The sequence below is a fragment of the Aythya fuligula genome, chromosome 4, assembly GCF_009819795.1.
Source record: "Aythya fuligula isolate bAytFul2 chromosome 4, bAytFul2.pri, whole genome shotgun sequence".
NCBI lineage: Eukaryota > Metazoa > Chordata > Aves > Anseriformes > Anatidae > Aythya > Aythya fuligula.
The window spans coordinates 15,329,306-15,350,805 of record NC_045562.1 but is presented as its reverse complement, the minus strand read 5'-3'; the positions used below and the strand labels follow the sequence as shown (position 1 = coordinate 15,350,805).

Genomic DNA, 21,500 nt, shown 5'->3' with positions numbered 1-21,500 from the left:
TTTGATTGGGGACGGCTGTCTGCACTTCAGCAGTTGCTTTTCCTCTCCTAACCCCGAGGTGCCTTTCACTGCCTCCTTTGGCTGGCGCAGGAAGTCTCAATCACACAGCAGCAGCTGCTGCTCTTGTGGAGGATCAGTGTGATTTCTAATACCCTTTATAGTTCTGTGAAGTTTTGCTCCTTGCTTTGTTTCTGGGTGGTGGATACTGACAAGATGCCTCGTTGCAGTGGTAGGATGTTTGAGATGACGAGGAGGCTGTAGTCGCCCACACACGAGCAACTGGGCTCATCAGTACCGGCGCCGTGATGAAGCAGGACGATGCCTTTCATCAGCACAACAGCTGCTAAAGGAGGCGGCAGCAGTCTGAGGAAAACATAGCCCTTTTGGCTAGGTTGTTACGTCTTAGATGATGAGAGATCGTCCCTCATGTTGCTATGGGCAGGGGGATACGGGAGCTGTTACAAACCCAGACAGCTCAAGGCTACGTGTCTGGCAGAGGTTTGATGCCTAGTCAGTGGCAGACGTGCTGAAGACAAACCCAGGCTTCTGCAGGAGCTTACTTGGGGAGGAGATCCACTGAGAATGGGGGTTGCATCTCCTCCTCAACAATGACGGATGTTTCAAGGCGAGAGACACAGGAACCTTCTAAGCTGTCTGAGCATTGAGGAGAGGGAATCTCTGAGCAGCCAAAAAGAGCTTGAGAAGCCTCTCAGTGGCAGCGAGAGTCACTTCATGGGTGTAAGTGGTAGTGCTGGGTGGTAGCAGCAGCAGCCAAGTCAATTCTTCCACTGCTGAGGTTTGTAGTTATCTTCATGGCTTCTTCCATCGAACTTAGCCTTACTTTCCTCTGCATTCTCTGCAACAGAAATACAGTTTTTCTTGAAATCCTTCAAGGATTTCCATCTCGGGTATTTACTTGTTTTAATTGCTTGCTGAGCACAAGCATGTTTTGTTAGTACAGTGGGTGACACATCTAAGCACTGGGTGCGCATCCAGCCTTAGATGCTCTGTGGTCACCTTTTTTCTGCTAGGTGTAATAAACTCAGTGGCGAAGGTGGTAGATTGGTTCAAAGGTCTGCCGTTGTCTACAGCACCCCAGAATAAATGGGCCTTACAAGGACGGAGCTGCTGCTTGTGCTGAGGAACTTGAGCTTAAAAATTGGGTATGAGATTGCAGGTGGAGCAGAGGCAAACAGAAGACTTGCAGCTGATGCAACTCTGTATTGTAACAGCAAGGATTTGTCTCTGTTACTGTGTGTCTCCAGGCCTAAAGCTTGAGCAAGCTGTATTGTGGATGTATGACAGTTTCATTCTGGTTACAGGACGGTAATGCTGTAAAAAAGTTCGTTTCTTGAGGTGTTGGAAGGGAAGGTGTTTGGGAAGAGAGGCATTTTGTGTTGGCATTGGCATGTTGTGCTGTGCCAGAGGCAGGTTGTGGGGCATGAGGCCTGTAGGCAAGGTGAATTAGCTCTGTTACACCCAAATAAAAAAAGAAAAAGTCATGAAAGATGCAAGACTTGATAGAGAAGAACATTGATGGATTAAGTGTGAGAGGATTCATGGTTGGCTGTAGGTTGAAGAAAAAATCACCTCTGCAGAGTTCTTGCTGGATTGTAGCTGCTGGGTATAGCTGGGGATTCGAGCTAGAGCAAGTGACAGCCGTAACATTCAGTAACACCTTGTCAAGATGGAAAGCACAATATTATCATCAGCCTTCAAACTGTGATTTCTTGAAAAATTAAGGATTTTGTAGTGAAAGTATTGAGGAAACCCTTAATATATTGCCTACTCCCACGTCAGTATGGCTTTCATCATAAAGTGCTAGTTAATTTTGACTTTTCTCAAGAACAGACCTGTGGAGAGCACCTCTCATCAAACTGTTACTGCCGTTAAAAACATCTTCAAGCTGGGGGACAGAAAGAGGGAGATGGGGTATCTTATTGTACTAAGAATAACTTCTGTTACTCAACAGTATTTTTCTTCTATTTTCCATAGATCCTAATTATCTCATGGCTAATGAACGCATGAACCTGATGAACATGGCAAAACTGAGTATCAAGGGGTTGATCGAATCTGCACTTAATCTGGGCAGGACGCTGGACTCCGACTATGCACCTCTTCAGCAGTTCTTCGTTGTGATGGAACATTGCCTTAAACATGGCTTGAAAGGTAACCTTCCTTGAGAGGAGTCCTCCCGGGCTGTTGGTTGTAGCATAGGAGCAAGAAAGAGCAACCTTGTTTCAGGGTCTGGTTTGGTATTCAGCAGCAGGCTGAAGAGAGCAGGATGTCTGTTATGATCACAGGTGACGTGTGTCTGCTGGAGATGTAATAGCGCAGGTGAAAAGTTCAGTTGTTGATGTTGCTTGTCACTTCCTATAACAGCATTGCAGATGTGACTCAAATATGACGAAGTCATTAGGAATAAAGTTGGCTCCTCAGCAAGATCACAACGCCACTTTTTTTTTTGTATGTCTTCACGGTTCAGAGGGGCAATGGTCCTCTTGCTGGAAGTGGAGATGTAGTGCTGAGATAGTTTCTTAGTTCTCTCAAAATTGCAGATTTGGGCTGTGTGCATCTCTTGTCGTGTATGCTGCTTTTTATTTTTAAAATGGCAGGCAGAGCATATATTCATATTTACAATATGGAGTCACAACTTAAACTGCCCGGTATCGTGCTACTTCATTTGCCGCCCTTGCTTGATAGTAGCTTGGGATGAAAAGTAGGGGATATTAAACTCCCTCTCAGCACCTGTATGTACATCCTGCGGTGCTGCTTTATTAGTTGAGTTCAGTGTTATGTGCTGATGAAGCGATTCCTGTGCTGGGTAAGGTAACGTTGTGCAAGGGAGAAGCGTTCATACTCCTCAGCTTTGTTTATCTGTTTGCTGGTGTCCCTACTGCAGGTTTTAAGTTAACTGAGTTCTCATTTTCCTTACAGCTGCTGTGAAGTAGCAGTAAAACTATGGAAGAAGCAAATTAATTTCCAGTTTTGAAATGTAGTGGTTACTAGAAACCTTTCCTGAAGGAGGAAAGGATGTACAGGGAAGCCTCTGGAAGCTGTGGCAAAAGAGTGGATTCAAAGTGATGCAATTCTCTTCTATGTAATGTGATGGACAGTGAGGGAAAACTACTGCACACGCAACATGTAACTTGGACACTGAGAGCAACCTTTGCCACTAGCACTGAATCTCAGCTGTTGGTTATCACTGGGTGTTGTTTTGCAGTATCTGGGATGTATAAAATTATTTCTGGCATCCATCTCAAGCTCCTGTTGTGTTATTTGAATGATGCCAGTAATTGCCACACTTGAGCATAAAAAGTAATCTGTTGTACTTGCCCAGTAGAATCTTTCTGTCAACTGCTCACTGGCTTCTGACCTTGTTTGAGAATGCAGATAGTCAACAAAGGCTTAATGGACTAATTTTATATCTTTCCCTTTTCCAGCCAAAAAGACTTTTCTTGGGCAAAATAAGTCATTTTGGGGACCTCTAGAACTAGTAGAAAAACTTGTTCCTGAAGCTGCAGAGATTACAGCAAGTGTTAAGGATCTCCCAGGTCTGAAGTAAGTATAGTCTTTTACTGCACAAATAAGTTTTTTCCTTTTAATTGTAAGAAGGATCCTGAAGAAGAGAAGGGGGGACAAACATAATCAGGAATCTGTCTGCCATGTTCTCTTGATATAAATGGTTCTTCAGTCTTTTTTTTTTTCCCTTAATTAAGGAACTACAGAAGGAAAGAAAAGGATATGTTACTTCTTATATTAAGCTCAAGGGTTTCATGGACAATAGTACATTGCTTGTCACTCATTTATGGTTAGCAATGTGTCTTAGGAACGTGTCAGTCTTTACTGACTCCCTGACTGCAGAGGAAGAGAATTGGAAGGGAAGTTGTAGAGGTCATTTTTCTTTTTAAATAAATTCAGATGAACTTGTAAAGTTTGTGTAAAAGGAAGGCTCACAGAGGTGGAGAAGATGTTAGTGTGTGGTAAAGAAACCTCTTTGAGGATATATTGCTCTTAAAAGTTGCATAGTCATCTCAGATATCCCATGGAGGTTTGCTTATTCCTTTACTAAAAAAATTGTTAGTGTGAAGGGTTTCAGTCTAGAAAATAGCTAAAAAGTTTGAGTAAACTTTGGTATGAGCGTCATGACTAAGAATCAGATCATCCTTGCTCAAAAAAAGGGTGAATATATTCAATAGCAGCTTCTCTTGGGTTAGTAACTAGCGAAGTATATATGGACAGGTGCTTGTACTGGAGGACTGTGCAGGATTCTGCCTGGAACAGCTTACAAGATCAGCATGGAGCGCTAGGAGTGTCATGCCAGAGCTCCTGTTACCTTTTCCTGTTGTACCAGAAAACTGCAACATGACATAAAATAAAGGACAGCTTTGGAAGAGGTCTCTAAAACATGGTCTTGTATACATACTAACCCTTGGGTTATGAAGTGTCATGCATTAGTGAGGTCAAGACCACAACAGGGAATAACGAAGATGACTTCCATGGGCAATTGCTACTTACACTGGTTAAGATTAGAAAATAAGGTGCTCCACATGCTGCTTGCTATAAGACAGCTGACTGCTGGAGACTGAAATTTCTTTCTAATCAGGGTACTGCTCAACACGGGGGGATTTAACACCTTCCTTTAGAGCATCTGATACTGGCTCCTGGCCAGTATCAGGGTAGAGGAGCCAGAGCTGTGATGCAGCATATCAGTTCTCATATTTTTTTAAAGCTGTGTGCTTCAGATTGTCAGGAGAAATGGGGAGAAGGGCTGTGACTATACACTATTGCATCCTGTGAGTGCGTTCATGAGCAAAACACTTGAAGAGAACACTGGTGAATTTGTGATTTTGTTGTCTTTGTGGATTCTCAGCAGGCTTAACACCTACCTGAAGAAGTGATGCCTGGGCATCGGTGTTGAGCTGAATATACACACGTTCTTCAGATTTGCTGTATACAAAACTGTATTTGAACTAGAGTTCATCTGCTTCAGTAAATCACCTTCTGTGTAGTACCATTCAGCACCAGTGAAGTCAGGAAAATATTGTTAAGATAGTAACAAATACAGAATTAGAGGAGAAGCAGTGATAATTCTTTAGATAATTGTTCACATAATTACTTGCACTATGTGGTCTCTATAAAGGCTCCTTCCAACCCAAACCATTCTATGATTATATGATAAACTTGTCTGTAACTATTCATGCTTAAATACCTTGTATATCCCTCTTGTCATCAATGGCAGCTGTATCTTCAAGGTGCAGAAACTTCAGACACAATGGGATTATTAAAGCTGTCTGTGAATGCATATTGCAGTTTGTGTGTAACTTCTGTTTCTTTCCTTTGTAGGACACCTGTGGGTAGAGGAAGAGCTTGGCTTCGCCTGGCTCTAATGCAGAAGAAGCTTTCAGAATACATGAAGGCCTTGATTAACAGAAAGGATCTTCTCAGGTGAGTAGTGAACTCTCTCAAATTAGATAAGGTTCCCTTCTGCCCTATTGTAAGATTGTTTTAAGATCTTTTACACCCAAAAGGTAAGGGCGTGTGTACCCTTCCTGATGTGATGGTAATGTTTGTGAAATGTAGAGCTTCCTTTGAAGGCATATGAATTCTTAATATTCTTTCTTGATTCAGGAGCTGCTGTTTTGCCATCCTTATTGTCTCAAGTGTCTGTCTGTTAGAATAAACAAAAATTTTGTTTCCAAAGAGGTGACTTGAGTGAAATATTTGTATAGACGGGATGCAGTATTCTCATTTGTGAAATCTTGGCCCTGGACTTGTTTCTGACCTTGTCACTTCATTAGCATCTGACTCAGAACAAGTCATTTTGTTTCTCTCTGTCTGCTTTCCCATTCATAAAACAGCAGTTAGTTTTTAGGGTAATTGCAAGTCCATAGATTAGAGCTGCTATGATTACATTAAGTAGTAGGATTTAATAAATATGTTAATGTTTCTGTACGTAAACAAGTAGGTTTTTGTTGTTGTTGTCTGTCCATGCAAATCCATAGCTGACTTGGGGCTGGAAAGGAGAACTTTCTATTGTCCACTGGAAAATGTGGTGTCTTATGTTAGAGAAGTATTTGATGGAGCAATAAAAGTATGCTATTTGTAAAACTCTTAACATTAAGCCTCAATCTTGAATCCTCACTGTGCTCTGATATCGCTCAACTTTCATGCTTACTTTGCATCACCTTCTAACAGCTGAAAGCCCAGATCTCCTACTTACTGGGTCTTTGCCTCACCCCAAGATGTACTGTGCTGGGAGATATTTGGTCAGAGCATCAGTTTGATAGGACTACACTTCTGTGTAGTTTGTGTTATTGCCTGATTTTTGTTAAGCCTGAGCTTGTTTTATTATTGTATGAAATACCAGAAAAGCCATTCTAGTTGGCCTTGTTCTGGTCGAATTTTAAAAGATGCAACATTTGTTTTCTCCTGTTGTCCATCCTGCAGTGAATTTTATGAGCCTAATGCACTAATGATGGAAGAAGAAGGTGCGATCATTGCCGGCCTGCTAGTAGGTTTGAATGTCATTGATGCAAACTTCTGCATGAAAGGAGAAGACCTGGATTCACAGGTACTGGGTTCTGTTAATGTTTTTTCTGCTCATTTAAATTGGACTAATTTTCTGTTGTAGAGGACTTTGTTTATCTGAGATTCATATCTTTTTTCTATAAGTGATTTAAGACTAATACAAGCTTGCTACCATTATAGTGTTCATCAGTTAGCTGGCATCAGAGATTCAAGATTTTGGTTTTCTCTTTGTTATGCTTTCATGCGGTCTGCATTTGGATTGCTGTGGTGTGAAATGTAGAAGAAGATAAAGCAGAGTGCTGGGATGGACTTTGCCAAAAAGGGGGGGGAGAAGCGGACTGATCTTGTAGTTCACTCCTGCCATATGACTAGATCAATATAGCCATTAAACAAAAGAGAAAAGGCCCACGTGCACTTACGTTACAGCTTGCATAAGCAATGTATGGTTCTAGTGATGATGATGTTTGTCCTTATCTCCTAAGACCTGCTTGCTAGCTTGCTGTTTCTGCTAGCATATTCTTGCTTGAACGAGGGTATGTTTTCCTTCATTTTGGCTAGATTACTGGTATAATGAATCTTTGTTATAATACAACATGTTCTGATTTTCTAACTGAACAACCCTGAACTTCCATAGCTGTGAACATTAGAAGTGTTTCTTCTTAAGAGAATCATTTGATGTAAAATGCGTTTTTTTTCCCTAGGTTGGAGTTATTGATTTCTCGATGTATTTGAAAGATGGGAACAGCACAAAAGGCAATGAAGGGTAAGCACACGCATGAGAGTCCTGCTTGTCATCTCCTGATAACCTTTTGAGTTTTCAAGATAAATTGTTATCTCTTGATGACTTTTCAAGTATTTCAAGTTGCCCTGCAAGCTGTTAAATTTTTCACTAAACCATTGCTTAGAGTGAATTGTTCCTCTATGAAAAAGCAATGTATACATAAGATACTGGAAGTATTGGGAGGTGGCAGGGGAGGGGAAGGTGTCCCAGGAGTTCTGTGTTCTTTATTAACTGGCAATTTAGGAAGATGACAATACCTTAACAGTGACCCTTTGCTGAGTTAGGTCTGCCATTCTTGAAAACCTTTTTGGTAAGCAGCTTAGTAGCCTTTACCAGTTGTGCAGCTGGCAGGATAGCAGTTGATTTTTGGCACCATACCATCCCTAAATAAATTCTCCACTTGGAACTGATCATAAGTGTAATAGTTCTGAATACTTGTGCCAGTGTACACAAATGTAGCTATGCAACTTTCAGAGCAAGATCTTGAAAAATACTGTGGGTACACTGATACACCGATCCAGTCTTGTGGTTTTCTGAGACTTTTGAGACTCTTTCTTCCTATTTAAGAGGTTCTGCCATTTTGAAATCAAGTACATGTTTAATTATTGTACCTCAGGGTCTGGTGTTTTGATTGCCTTTATTTTATCTGTAGTTTCATTTCTAGATCTCTTCTTTAGTTAGGATTTCCTGCTGGAAATGCATGCAAAAAAGCACATTTGTTGATGGCTTTCCTTGAATGAATTTTGGCAAGATAACATAACTCTTGTCCCATATAAAAGTAGTACAAAGCAGTTTTTTAATTCAAAATAGTTTTGTACTCACTAAAACATTTTCTGCCTTAATCCTTCCGTTTCGTGTGTGACAAACTGCCTGAATGTTGTCTAGTTGAACATTAACAGTTGGCTGCATTTCCTCTTAGACCTTTAATGGTGTCTCTTAGGTCTATTAATACAAATACTGAGGTTTAGGATCAAAGAGAAATTGTGCTATTTCCTCTTCAGCTTGTCTTTCTGTCCATGTAAGCATTCAGAATGATGGTTTGCCTCCATCCCTCTGTGGAGTGTGTAGCAGGGCCAGAAGCCCCTGTGGGGTGATCAGGGTGGGTAGCATAGTTAGATATGTGCATGCTAAAAGTAGGCTGAATGACTTGGGGTTGGCTCCTCTCTGTCTCATCATCTTTTGGCTTGGTGGAGAAGACCTTCTGATCTGCTTGGGGCCTCCACAAACACGCCACACAGTCATTGGTTTTAGATATGAAAGGACTATGCTCTGGCTGAGCTGAGTGATTTTTTTTTTTTTTTCCCAGGGATGGTCAGATAACTGCTATTTTGGACCAGAAGAACTATGTAGAAGAACTCAACAGACACTTAAGGTAATACATGATGTATTTATTCTTTGTTATATAGTATAGCACAATAGAAATGAGACTACAAAAAAAAAGAAGGAATTAATGTAGGCTTTCTTCCTTTCAACAGTGCTACAGTGAACAACCTACAGGCAAAAGTGGATGCCTTAGAAAAATCCAACACTAAACTGACTGAGGAGGTAAGTGTAATAGGGAAGCATCTGATGTTTTGGCCTTGTGGAATTAAGCATAGAAATGGTAAGGGAGGATTTTTTTTCAGAGTTGTGGTGTAAGTAATGATGTCAGTTTAATAATGTAACTGGAATAACTGAGCTGCCAAGGAATTACATTAACTGTTGCTGCTAACTAAATATTATGTAGAAAACAGCTAAATGTTTATGTTAAAAATCAAAACCGAATTGAATCTGCTTTTTCCTTTCGAAGTCTTATGAATGCTTTCTGATTTTTGGAAAATGTCTTAGAATAAATTGTACAATGGATGTGGTTTCAAATGCCATACAGCTGACATGGTTTGAGACATCAAAATGGTATGAAAAACTTCATAAACTTCTATTTGTTTTTGACAGATGCAGAAGTTTACTACTATGTTAAGATATTATTTGAAACATAGCAATAACTTTTCGTCTAGCCTGTCATGATTTGTAAGAAATCAAGTCTTTCTGGATAAAACATTGTTCAATCTGAGCATGGAAGGTAGTTGGCATGTGAGTTTTAAGTGTAATCTGTGTCTTAAAATTGGTTTTGCAGTTGATTAGTAATGGAATATATGTAATAAAATCTTCACAGGTCAATTCCCACGACAAATGGGTGAAAGTAATTCTCATCCTAAAAGTTTTACAGCGTCTCTGTCAGCATGTCACTTAGCTCAGCAGAATGACTTTGGTTAGGACATCTCAGTGCCCTGGCAGTATAAATATGAAATAGAAATTCTTTCTTGTTCGTTCACCCTCGTCAGAGGTCTGTGTCTGATTCTTGAACACCTTCTCTAATGGACGTATGCCAAACGATGAGAAGCTGTAGTAGTGGAAGGTAGTATATCCACTCTCAGAATTAACTTCCACAGTTAAAAATGACTAACTTTTAATTTTGAAAAGGTGGTCTACAGTAGGCTTCAATTAGTGCTAATATAATATATAGCTTTTGATTTATTGCCTGCAGTGTATGAACGCTGTGTCCATTAAGCATGGTATCTGTGAAATTAATTACAATAATGAGTCAAGTATATGTTGAGTTGTAGTAACTTGCCTGTCTCTTAGTGAAGTCTCTCTTGGAATGTAACTGATCTTTTCTTGTGTGCAAGGCTTACAGAAGTTAAAATTTACCAAGCCAGAAGGAGTTTTCGGAAGTTGTTTTGGACTTTAACCACACATTCCACGTAGTCTGTTACTCTGCAGGGATGTCTTTATGGGGAATTATTCTGAGGCAATGTCTTGTCTCGGAAGGGTGGTGTGTGCTGCTGACCCTCAGTTTCCAGTTAAGCCTTCCTCCTGTAATGAGGAGCACTTTTAGTAGCACTTCTGCCCAAATGCTTAAACACTCAAAGCATCTGAAATGCATGTCTAAATCTTGCACTTCAGATGCTCTGAGTAGCAATGTATCCAAGCTAGCAAAGCTGTAGCAAATCCACACAAGTACTACCTCCCTGGTTGTTTATTTCTATTGCTAAAGTTCTGTTTGTGTTTTTTTAAGCTATTTTTTTATGTTCACTTTTTTTTTTGTTATGCCTCTCAAAGGAAGAGGAATGGAGTGAGGTTTTACATTGAGTTGTGCTAATCACGGGTTATGTAGAGTCTAACAGGTAGTGACCCTTAGAACTGAATAACTTGACTGGAAGACATGGACAGAAATGGTTTGGAAAATCTGTTTTAGTTACCAGTGACAGACTTCCACTGTTGGCTAACTGATACTCTTTCAGATGGTCTGCCTTCATGACAGGGGTTGAACTGTCTTTTCACTTCAACTACTTGTTTTTCTCACTTGGGATGTAAACAAATTAATACAGGAAATCTATCTAGAGGGGGAAAGAAACCCTGCCAATTGTGTGTTTGGTACATTTACTGTTGTTCTGTTTTGTTCACAGCTTGCTGTTGCAAACAACAGGATTATTACACTGCAGGAAGAGATGGAACGGGTTAAAGAAGAAAGTTCTTACATCTTGGAGTCCAATCGTAAGGTGTGTGTGTGTATAGATAATTCTGGAACCCTTTGGGCAGTTCCAGCCCAAATTTGATGCAGAGTAGGTGTTTTGAAGAGACTTAATTTCCTTATGTATCTCATGGAAATCTGTAATAAGTAAGGGTAACTCCAGGTGGGCCTTCTGCAGAGGGTAACAGATGGACCCTGGCCACAGTAAATCCTACCTGGCATGTGCTGATGAAACAGTGAGCATGTGCAGAGCGGCAAGCTAACACAGCATGCTCATAGCTTGCTGGGTGGAGGTGTCAGAAGGGACAGGAAGAAGGATGATTTAATTAAGGGTTGGCAAAAAAAAAAAAAAAAAAAAAGGAAAGTAGGAGTTCTGCTTTTTTGGCCCAAAATACTATCCTTTTCAGAAATGAAGGAGTATTCCATGTTGGAATACTCTATCATCTTTTCTTTGATTTGTTGAAAGTACTAGTAACTATGACAGAATCTGCTATAGGTTTTAAACCCCATCAGATATTTGTCTGAGACTTTGTAACCATACGTAGTATATTGTCTAAGATCTGAAAATAGACAGTCTGTCCGTTTTATTCATATTCATTGAATTGCACTGAGCAGCTTGGGGAAATGGGGAAATAGTCACTTCACGTAAGCTGCATGCTGCATTAATTGAGTAGAGCTGCTGAGTTTTGGTACTTGCAGCATTTGTTTTCAAAGTGGGAAAAACAAATGATCACCAAATGTGAGGATTACTGGTGTATATAATGACAAGTTGATTGGGTTTCTTCCTTAGGTCACTAAAGACAGAACTGCAGATGGACATGCACTGACTGAGGCACGAAAACAGTTAAAGGAAGAGACTCAGCTGCGGCTGGTAAGGGCAGCATGAGGTTGAAGCTCACTACAAATGGCTTTTTCACATAATTACTCCATGCTAGATGATCACTTCTCAACATGTTTGGTCAGGGGCTTACTATCATTTCTGCCTGTCTACCTCACTCTGATCTGAGACAGTCTTGTCAGAATTAATGTTAATTTTGTGACTATTTATCAGTTCGAGGTCTCTTTCTCAAAATGAGCAGCGCAGTTGCTTTTCTAGGTCTGACGCATCCCCCTTGCAGGTAAGGATATTGCCACTATCTGGATTGTTACTCAATACCTTGTGTTCAGCTGGTGCAAAATAAAATGCCTGAGCAGAACCTTTTAAGAAAATTAAGTCTGCCAGCTTTTTCACTAGTCCCCTCCATCAGGATGGACTCAGGTAGTGCTTTCTGACTCTTTACTAGTAATGCTGGTTACATGGCTTTAATATTGGATTGAAATAACATATTTGTTGTCCTTAATTGTTTTTGATGTGTCAGATCTATAACTGTGATGCTGTGGCAATGCAGCACACTTTGGGGTTGTGACTCCATTGCCAAGAGCACCAGTTAAGAGTGATTACATCACTGATGTTGAAGAAAGCTGGCGAGTAGTGCTGACTGAGCTGTGTGTTCCAGGATGTGGAAAAGGAGCTGGAGGTCCAGATTGGGATGAGACAGGAAATGGAGTTAGCCATGAAGATGCTGGAGAAAGATGTCTGTGAGAAGCAAGATGCTCTGGTGGCGCTCAGGCAGCAACTGGACGATCTCAGGGCCCTAAAGCATGAACTATCTTTCAAGCTGCAGGTAGGAAAATAATTAAATCAAATGGGATGAATTCCAGGTAAAACTTTTTTAGGGCCTTGGTTTCCACACCCCACCTGGTTTAAAAAGTACTGAGTGTGGAAGGGTGACAGGCAGTATACCATACTTCTGTCTTGCTCCTGTTTAAACCTTCTCCCTATCTGTATATTTTTTTTCTACATTTGTTTCTGTTTGCTGCTCGCATTAGGGCTGGCATTCTTCAGGTTAAAGTTGATTTGTGCAAGAAACTTCAAGGAAGATATTTCTATCATGACATATGCACTGATAGTCTTTTTGCCTTTTTCAAATTGGTAAACCAACAGAAGATTGAAAAAAATAAAAAATGCCTTAAGTGAAAGGAATGTTTCCCTGCGTAGGTTACCTTCACAAGTGTCTGTTAGAGTACATTATCTGCGATTGGTAAGGATAGGATTTTCTCCAGTGTAGCGAAGTGCACACACTGTAGTTATGATTTGGGGGAGGGTATCTTAGTAGTGGCCACTCTTCAGCTGAGCATGTTTTCCAGGTATTTACATGATTGATCGGTGTTCAGTAGTTCCATGTTGGTTTCTTTCTTTGCAGGGTAGAAAACAGATTTTTAGCTTTGCCAGTTCTCTGAGATGCTCTCCCTTTATACCTTGTTTTACTTTTTTGTCGGTGCAGATACTCACTTCTAGAGCCCACAGGCATTTTTTTGTCAAGGGTCAAGCTAAGGATTTAAAGCAGGAATCATGCAGTTTGGTTCAAACTGCTTTCCAGCTTTTGTATGTGCTTCGTAATCCCAGTGATGTTTTTTCGGTTTGGTAAAGAGGATGTGAGCTGCTGAGGGGCAAGACAGAAGGCTGTAATGTTTTAAGCAATTGACCATGTTAGGAGTTAAAGGAAAATGCTGTTTGTTGTGAAGAAAGACTGGCAATGATTTGGAAATGTATGTTTCATTGGGGAAAGCATCTTCTGGCTTTTGTGTGGTTAAAAACTAAACCATGACAGCTTCTGTTCCAATACGATCTCATATTTGAAAGTATATGGTATCATTACATACATCACTGCATAATGGCAAAGAGCAGCACATAATTCTCAGAAATAAACAGTAAAATAAATTTTAGAATAGGAAAATGTTGCTTCTGTGCTCCTTGAGTCAATCATTCCGTGCACAGCAGTTGAGTGATCTTAGCAGCTGCTGCATCACTACAATTACTACATATTATCCAGAAAGCAGAACTGATTATGGTATTGCTTTTCTGTGGGGTTCCCAGATACAGCCTGCACCTGTAGGGCAAGATGCCTTCTGTCTGTTGGGGTTCTGCCTCTTTCATTTCATTTACTATGTAATATGTCGTGGCTTATTTTGGTTTTACCAGTACTTACAGAAAGCATGTTGCTATTTTTTTCCAGAGTTCAGATATGGGAGTGAAACAGAAGAGTGAATTAAACAGCCGTTTGGAAGAAAAAACAAATCAGATGGCTGCTACCATTAAACAGCTTGAACAAAGGTAAAAAATGAAACTTGTACAATTACTATAATTGTTTTCATTATAGTGATAGTGTCACACTGAAATGAATGAAGTAGGTGAGAGCCCAAATGCAGTGCTTAGGCACCTCTAAATAGCTTTACATTGAGCGAGTAGGATTCAATCTCAGCGATAATTTTGAGATACTGTTAGAAGTGTTTTGCATAATTAGGAGGGCTTGCATTAAAAAATATACTGCTAGAACAGTACTAAAGGTAGCAGCTTTGTTTATCTGTGTCAGCTGCGTATTTGTATGTTACACAGTCAGTTACCATCTCTGATAGCACTGATGCATCTGATAGTACAGCCACGCAGTTAAAGAAGTGCCTGATTTTTGATAACTATTGCCGTGGGAGCAAGGAGGACAAGCATACAGCAGAGGCCAGTTTTACAGATGCTTGGTTATTCCAGATCTCTCTGGTACTGTTTTGAAGAAAAAAAAAAAAAAAAGAAGAAGAAGAAACACACCCTAAAATTTGAACCATTCTCTTTATGAACTGACAAATGCTCTGATTCTTATACTTTCTGAGAAAAATAAGCTTGAAAAAAATCTCACGTGAAAGTACCTCAAGGAAGATGATAGGGCAGCCTGATTGTCACTAAAGGTTGATGGAGATGTCCTGGACTAGATGGATGTCATTCCTACAGGCTAAGCTCCAACCTCGTGGCTGTGTTGCTTTCATGTTATTAACCCTCATGTAATTAAGATGGCCTCGGCAGTGAAGTTGGGTTTATGTGGCAAGGAGCAGTGCTCCTTTTCCCCTTTTTTCTTGTTTGGCCAAAGGTTCAGAAGTTTGATCTCTGTGAATTGCCTTAACTGCTAGCTTTGAGCAAAACCAGGGGAAACCTTAGGTCCTGGCAAGATGTATTGTGTGAGACTTACTTAATGAATAGTTCATTGCACTAAATTGATGTTCTTATTTTTAGGGTTTATGTCTCTTAATGACATAGGTCAGTCTGCTTGTAGAAAAATTGTATTTTAAAATGTATTGTATCTTCTCAGCTAATTGACTTGCTCTTTTTCTCTTGCTGTTCCTATTTTTTTCCATTTCCTCCTCATCCTCATTCTGACTTACTTATACAGTGAAAAGGATTTGGTGAAACAGGCAAAAACCTTAAATAGTGCAGCAAACAAACTGATCCAGAAACATCATTAGATGTTTTTATGTCTGGTCACCTCACAGCTCTGACATCAGAACTCATTTATGAGGGAAGAACTTGAGAATTGCTAAAAACCAACTGTTAAAATGTTAATTGTCATCTAAAGTTGATTTGGAATTTGCTGAGTTTTTAAAATCAGTGAGTTTTTCTTCAGAGATTTAGTCGGATATTAAAAATCCCCAACTTTGCCATTTAAACTGTGTTAAAAGTACCAATGAGTTGGCCAATAAACACACCAGAAAAGCGTAAGGAATGTGGTTCTGTACATCCCGGTGATGCATGCCGTATGCAGCAGCACAAGTCTTCAACATGTATGATGGATACTAGGCGCGTTGGCCGAGCCGATATTGCATTGGCCAGCTCTGGAAAGTCAACTAGTTTTCTGTGTTTCCCTTTTTGTGAAGTAGAGGAGAAAATGCATCCCTGGAAGTTGTTGAAAGTAGTTGTGTGCGTACCCCAAGCCGTTTACCCATTCACTTCTGTTCTGTGGGTTCAGCCCCAAGTCAAAGACAGATGGGCACGACTCGATAGCTCATCGCCGCGAAGACCAGCCCTCTTGTAACCAAGACTGCTTGCAACGATTTTGCCTTAGTGACTTGGTGGGAGGGTAGGGACTTATCCTTATTCCTTTAAACTTCATGTGTCCAGAATTAGTAGCTAGGTGTCTTAGAGTAACATGATAGAGTGGTAAGTTCAGTGAAAACCTCCTTATCTCTGCATTGCCTTCTACCTCTGCCATGAGTCCCTCTAGACATACCTTGCTGTTCTTCCTGACTGAAGGAAGCTGAGGAGAGGTGTTTTTTGATAGATCTCTCCTCTCCCTAGAAGGGGAAGTTACATGTTTTACAAAAAAAATTAAAAAAAAAATCTGATCTTTATACTCTAGTGTTTGAAATAAACAAAATAAAAAGAAAAATGTGCAGTGGTGGGGAGTGGAAATGGTAATTTGGTACTTGACCACTCCTTGAATGAGTAGTTAGTGGTTTAAAAGGAAGAGTTGCCTTTTACTGTTACACTTCTTTCATTTGCTTCGAAGTTTCTGTTGCTCAATACAAACATGGAATTTGCTAGTGAAAGAACAGCTAAAGCTTGGAAACATCTCTGGATAGGAAAAATAATTGTCATTGTAATACCCTAGTGCAAAACTGTAAGCAACAGTACCTTGGACTATTGTAAATTAATATCCTCCTCCCTGTGGCCACAGAAGTTCAATGTGCTGGCCCTTTACAGCCTTTACCTTATAAGTGCTCCTAGAGATGTTTTTCTCTCAAGAAAATGATATTGGGGAGGTTTGAGTGAAATAAGGTTTATTTGCTCTGGTGAGATGGTTGTAAAAATTCTTCGGTGCCAGTTCCCCCTTTGCGCTGTTGGATAGCGCTCCGTGGGGCAGCAGGAGGCAGATGTGACTGAAACACAACTGGGAAAAGATACCTATTGACTCTCGCTAGGTACGTTTAAAAACCTGTGAGGCTCAGCCTAGTCCTCCTATGCACAAGCGTGTGCCACTGCTTAGCTTGTTCAATGGACACCCGCACACAAGCAGACTTGGAGACCAGGTCTCGATCTTTAAGCGATGCCCAAGTCTCATGCTTGAAAGTATAAACTTAACCTTCAGTAATCCTTTACTAGAAATGCATTTTAACTACCTGCGGGGGGCAAAAAAATGGTGAAAGCTTTCATCAAGGCGTATCCGAGTAGCGAGTTAGAACTATTAACACCCCTGCCTCTCCTCAAATTTCCCCTGTAGGAATAGGGGATTGGGCTGGTTTCGTTTGCTGTCACAACAATGTTAAAATCAGACAGAATTACGCATCTGGCAATTTCTGATGTCAGACCCGAAGCAGAGATGCTTTGGGGTACTAATGCCTGGGCGCTTGAGTCAGTGTGACAGTCTGTGGAAGAAACCAGGAAAATGCACTAATTCTAAATATAGTAGCTAACCTATGTTGCAAGTTCCAGTTACGTGCGTAAAGCTGAGATGTAACATACATTAAATTCAAATTTGACTTAAAATTCTGTGTACTTGAGGTTTGCTTTGAATCTGGATAAAAGTGATGTTTTATGTTTTTCATCTAATGGCTGTAAACTGTAGTAATAGAATAAAAAAAAACTGAAAATCAGCGCTTCTGCCTGGTTCACCTGCATTTTGCATTTCTTTAAAATATTTTCCTCCTTCCCATTGCTTTTACCATCCCTTTTTTTGGCTTTACCTTTTCACTGGGTTTTTTAATTTGTTGTTTAAACTCGGTCTTCCTCCCCACCATGGCTTTTGTTTTTTATCACAAGTTCATGTGGCTCAAATCCAGATTGCGACAGGCAGAGAAGGACCGTCAGCTGGCCCAGCAGGACAACCGTCTCTTCAAGCAGGAGTTTGGGGACAAAATCAACAGCCTCCAGCTAGAAGTGGAAGAGCTCTCCAGGCAGCGGTGAAGAGATCCTTTTCTAATTTATTTTCTGGGCTGTTCTTACTGTGTGTAGACAAAAGCAGGCAGGGCAGTTCTAAAAGGAGGAAGGGGCTGCAGGCGGAGGGACGAGACCTGATTTTGATTCCAGGTGACATTAACAGTGGGGAGGTGAAATGCTTTGTGAGACAGCAAGGCTTTTAACATGGGTATCTTTAAAGTTAAAATGTTGAAAATGTGATTGCAAGGAAATGCAAAACAAACAAAAAAAAAAACACTGAGTGGTCAGCAGAACTCACAAGCGAAAGTACAAATCTTTGTGGCGAGGAAATATCAGAAACAGGCTGCAGAACATCTCTTGGATGGAAATGAAACGTCAGGGTGTTCTTTTTGAATACAGAAATTTCCATGGATGCTTTCTGCACTTTGGGCATCTGCCCAGAACCATCTCTTTTAAGAACTGGCAGTGCTAGTGAGGTAGGAGGATGGAGATCACGGCAAAGTACAAAATGTGTTTGGGAAGCTTGGTCAGTCCTTGATGTGCACCAAGATGCTATTGCAGGTTAGTCTGCTCTAGGGAGCTTGAGTTAGTTGGCTGTATGCTTCAACATGCAGTCAGGCCTCTGACAGCCACATAGACCTCTCCAAAATCTAACATTACACCAGACTTCTCACTTGTAGCAGCATAACCTGCAACCTGAAGGGAGTCTGAAGCAAACAAGAAAAGCAAACAATTTGTCTGCTGCTCATAGTCAGATGTGGCTCAAAGATGTCTTTGCCTAGGGCTATCGTGGAAGGATTAAGGAGCAAGGGAAGCAATCTTGATGGTCAGTCCGACAAAGCGCTATGATTTTTCTAGTTGAAACCCTGCCATCACATATATAAATATAGATATTCATATGAAGTGACTGTCACCATATTGATAAACATTCTTTGGAACCACTCTGGCAGGGGTCTCAGTTTTGCTGGGTGACAACTAAAAAGCTGGAAGCCAATACAGGAAACTTAACAAGAGCTGTCAGCTTTCCCCCCTGCAGTGTCATCAGTTTACCAACAAGAGGAAAACAGAAATCCTCTTATCTTAAAATAGCAGAGCGTCTTTCTATCTGCAGCCATGATGCTTCCTCTCTTCTGCAGCAAGGTCACTGGAGTGAATGGTGTGGAAGCACTGCTGGGTGCATTTTTTTTTGTCCCCTATCATGGCACAGTTTCTTTTGTTTCCTGTTTCAAAAAGTTACCGAGGCTGCTCACAAAGCCAGCAAATGGCTTTGATCAGAAACTCGTGCTAGTCCCAGGTGTGCATGGGTGAGTCCAGTGATATTATTAGGTATATGCAGGGAATATATCTTTGCACATGCACCTCACGCTAAGTCAGTTTAACTGAATTAGTATAGCACCTGGGGAGGATGTTTTCAAATTGGTATATTTTGGCATCAATCCACCCCTTTCTGAATACAGCATTGCTCATGCTAGATCGAGGTGGCAGTTTGAAAATGATTGTGCCTCCTTTACCAGGAGGCTGCGCTGATAGGTTTAAGTGAGGGTAGCAGGTAGTCTTGCTTGAATTGTGTCCTTTTGAGAAGAAATGAGGAATTTTGTGTTAATCGAATTGTAAGCAAGATTTCCCCCGGGTGGTTTGTTTTTGAATGTCCACATGGATAAAGATTAATTTCTTGATCTAAGTTCCCACCAGCTTTATTCATTTCAGTTAGGCTTTGTAATTAATGAGGATGCAGTCAAGTTATTTAAAAAAAAATAAATGTTTGAGCATTGAGACTGGTGAGGTTAATAAGACATATTTTCTTAGCAGAAATGAGGATTATGAGTGTTTTGTGGTACAAATCCTGCCAATGTGTTTACCAGCATGTACGTTATTCAATTTCTAGCCTTTGCTTTTGGAGAAGGAGTTGTTCTTCACTGTAGCTACCATATTACTGTCCAATTACCTTGTAAAGATTTCAGAAAATAGGATTTCTGGTGCTTCAGCCCCCAGTTCTGTGCGCTCCAAGAGCTTTGGTGCTGCTGTGTGCTGGCAGGCTGTGATTGTGGAGCTTTCCGGTGCCCTAGAGTAAAGGATGGGTGACCCACGGCTGGATTTGGAGTTGTGCTTTTCCTCAGGCTGTATCGGGGACCTCAGATGTGCTCGCTCATCTGTCCTTGGCCCGCTGATCAGCTGTCCTCCCGAATACAAACGTGCTGCACTCAGCCTCGCTGTTGTTCCCTCTGGCTCGATGTACCGCAGCACGCCCCGCGTGAGGTGACACTAAAGCCTCGGCAGCCTGGCTGCTTAGCAGTCTGAGGGAGCGTGCATCACCCCGTGGTTACCGATAAGGCTAGGCCGTGGAAGTAACTGCGGGCTGGGAAACAGCACACACGGCCTGCTTCCAGCCCAGGGACTCGCTTCTCCTGTTCAAGTCCACACAAGGGCTTGAAGGATTGCCACAGCTCAGAGAGAGGAGGACTCTGTCATGTCTGGATGGCTTTGAGAAGTGTGTGAGGATATTGCCTTGGGTTTCACAGCCTGTCATGTAGCAGGTCATCTGCTGAAGCATGTCTTGAACAGGGTGCTGACTGACAGTACTAGGACGGATGAATAGCTTGGTATTTTTTTAAGGACTTGCAGACACAGTCAACAGGCTTATTTTCAGCAAATTCGTGCTAGAATTACATGAACATTTAGGTTCTCCATCCTGGCCTTTTGTGGCTTCACACATGTGAAACAGCCTTTTACTGAGAGGAAGTTTTTAGCTCTAGAATTGGGCTTCAATTGCTCTAGGATAAAGAGAATTAATTAGTTTTTATAATGTAACGGCTCTTGATGTTGAGTGTTATAAAACCATAGCCTTTATTCCTAATTCCACCTTGATATTACAGGAGCCACCTTGAACTGGAACTAAAGCGGGAAAGAGACAGATGGTCACAGAATCACCAAAGCAGCCAAGGAAACAAAAAAGTCTCAAAGAATTGGTTAAAAGCGGTAGGTAACATGACTTATTTTTTCCTCTTGGCTTAAATTTGAAGTAAGGTTTCATTATGCTCATTCTCTTTTCTGAAGCTTTATTAGGCTTTAATAAGTACTATTAATGTGACACAACAAGGTAAGCTTTGGAACACTTCTTGCACGTGGTAAATAGGCATTTCATTTGATTGGGACTCAAAAGAAAGATTTTACACATTACATTGAATTGCAGAACACAGAATTGCTCTTCTAGGCTGGGTACCTGACAAAATCTTGAGAGCAATCATGGTTTCCTTCAATAGTTCATGAAAACCAAATGTACAGCAGGAGAGATGCTGTATGCATTACAGGTAGTGAAAAGCAAGCTTGCTCACTCTACTTTTTTGCATCATAATAAGGGAAATTCTCCTGAAAAATAGTACAACTTGGAAAACAAAATTATCTTTGAAGGGCATCACAAATCACTTTCAGTGTTCTTTCAGTGCTGTGCATTAGTGAATTCAGTGTTTTTCAAAGTAAAATTCAATGTTCATCTCCAGAGTAAAACTGATAGTCCCTGAGTGAAACTCCCTTTTTAGAAGTAATTTGCCTTTGAAAGTGAAAATCTGCTCTACAGGTTTTTCTGTAAAACAAAACGGGCTGTCTTGCTGGGAATTGGCAGATGTTTTGGAGAGCAAAACTCATAAATATGAGAACTGTGAAAAAAGAGGTGGTTTCTGAAATTCATGTGTGGGTTGCTGCACTTGAGAGTTGCCTTCACTGGGCTCCCCTGGTTTGCTTTAAGCTTCCTTTTTTTTTTTTTTTTCCCCTAACTGATATTACACACAATTCCTGCGAAGCTACTTAAGCATCACGATTCATTTATCAAAACGTCATGGTGCTCTAGTGGCACAGATATAATTCAACAAAGAATTGAGATCCCAGTGCAGTGCTCTTGGCCAGTAGAAACACACCAAAATGGGGCAGGCTGATCTCCTAAGCAG

The 21,500-nt window shown here is 40.8% G+C and overlaps 1 protein-coding gene across 3 annotated transcripts in view; it reads left to right on the top strand.

Annotated features, from left to right (window-relative positions):
• The window catches only part of RUFY3 (RUN and FYVE domain containing 3), a 48,056-nt gene that overhangs the window by 19,843 nt on the left and 6,713 nt on the right, over window positions 1-21,500 (top strand). For 2 of the 3 annotated variants that reach the window (XM_032187149.1, XM_032187150.1), the window contains 12 exons: window positions 1,996-2,169; window positions 3,444-3,561; window positions 5,347-5,448; window positions 6,451-6,574; window positions 7,233-7,294; window positions 8,619-8,684; window positions 8,788-8,857; window positions 10,759-10,851; window positions 11,614-11,694; window positions 12,320-12,487; window positions 13,880-13,977; window positions 15,080-17,276. In XM_032187149.1, the coding sequence (XP_032043040.1) occupies window positions 1,996-2,169; window positions 3,444-3,561; window positions 5,347-5,448; window positions 6,451-6,574; window positions 7,233-7,294; window positions 8,619-8,684; window positions 8,788-8,857; window positions 10,759-10,851; window positions 11,614-11,694; window positions 12,320-12,487; window positions 13,880-13,977; window positions 15,080-15,152 (1,229 nt within the window). In that variant the 3' untranslated portion in view covers window positions 15,153-17,276. Of the gene's footprint in view, window positions 1-1,995; window positions 2,170-3,443; window positions 3,562-5,346; window positions 5,449-6,450; window positions 6,575-7,232; window positions 7,295-8,618; window positions 8,685-8,787; window positions 8,858-10,758; window positions 10,852-11,613; window positions 11,695-12,319; window positions 12,488-13,879; window positions 13,978-15,079; window positions 17,277-17,462; window positions 17,583-20,432; window positions 20,536-21,500 lie in introns of those variants that run through there. The other variant, XM_032187151.1, reaches the window with a different exon arrangement.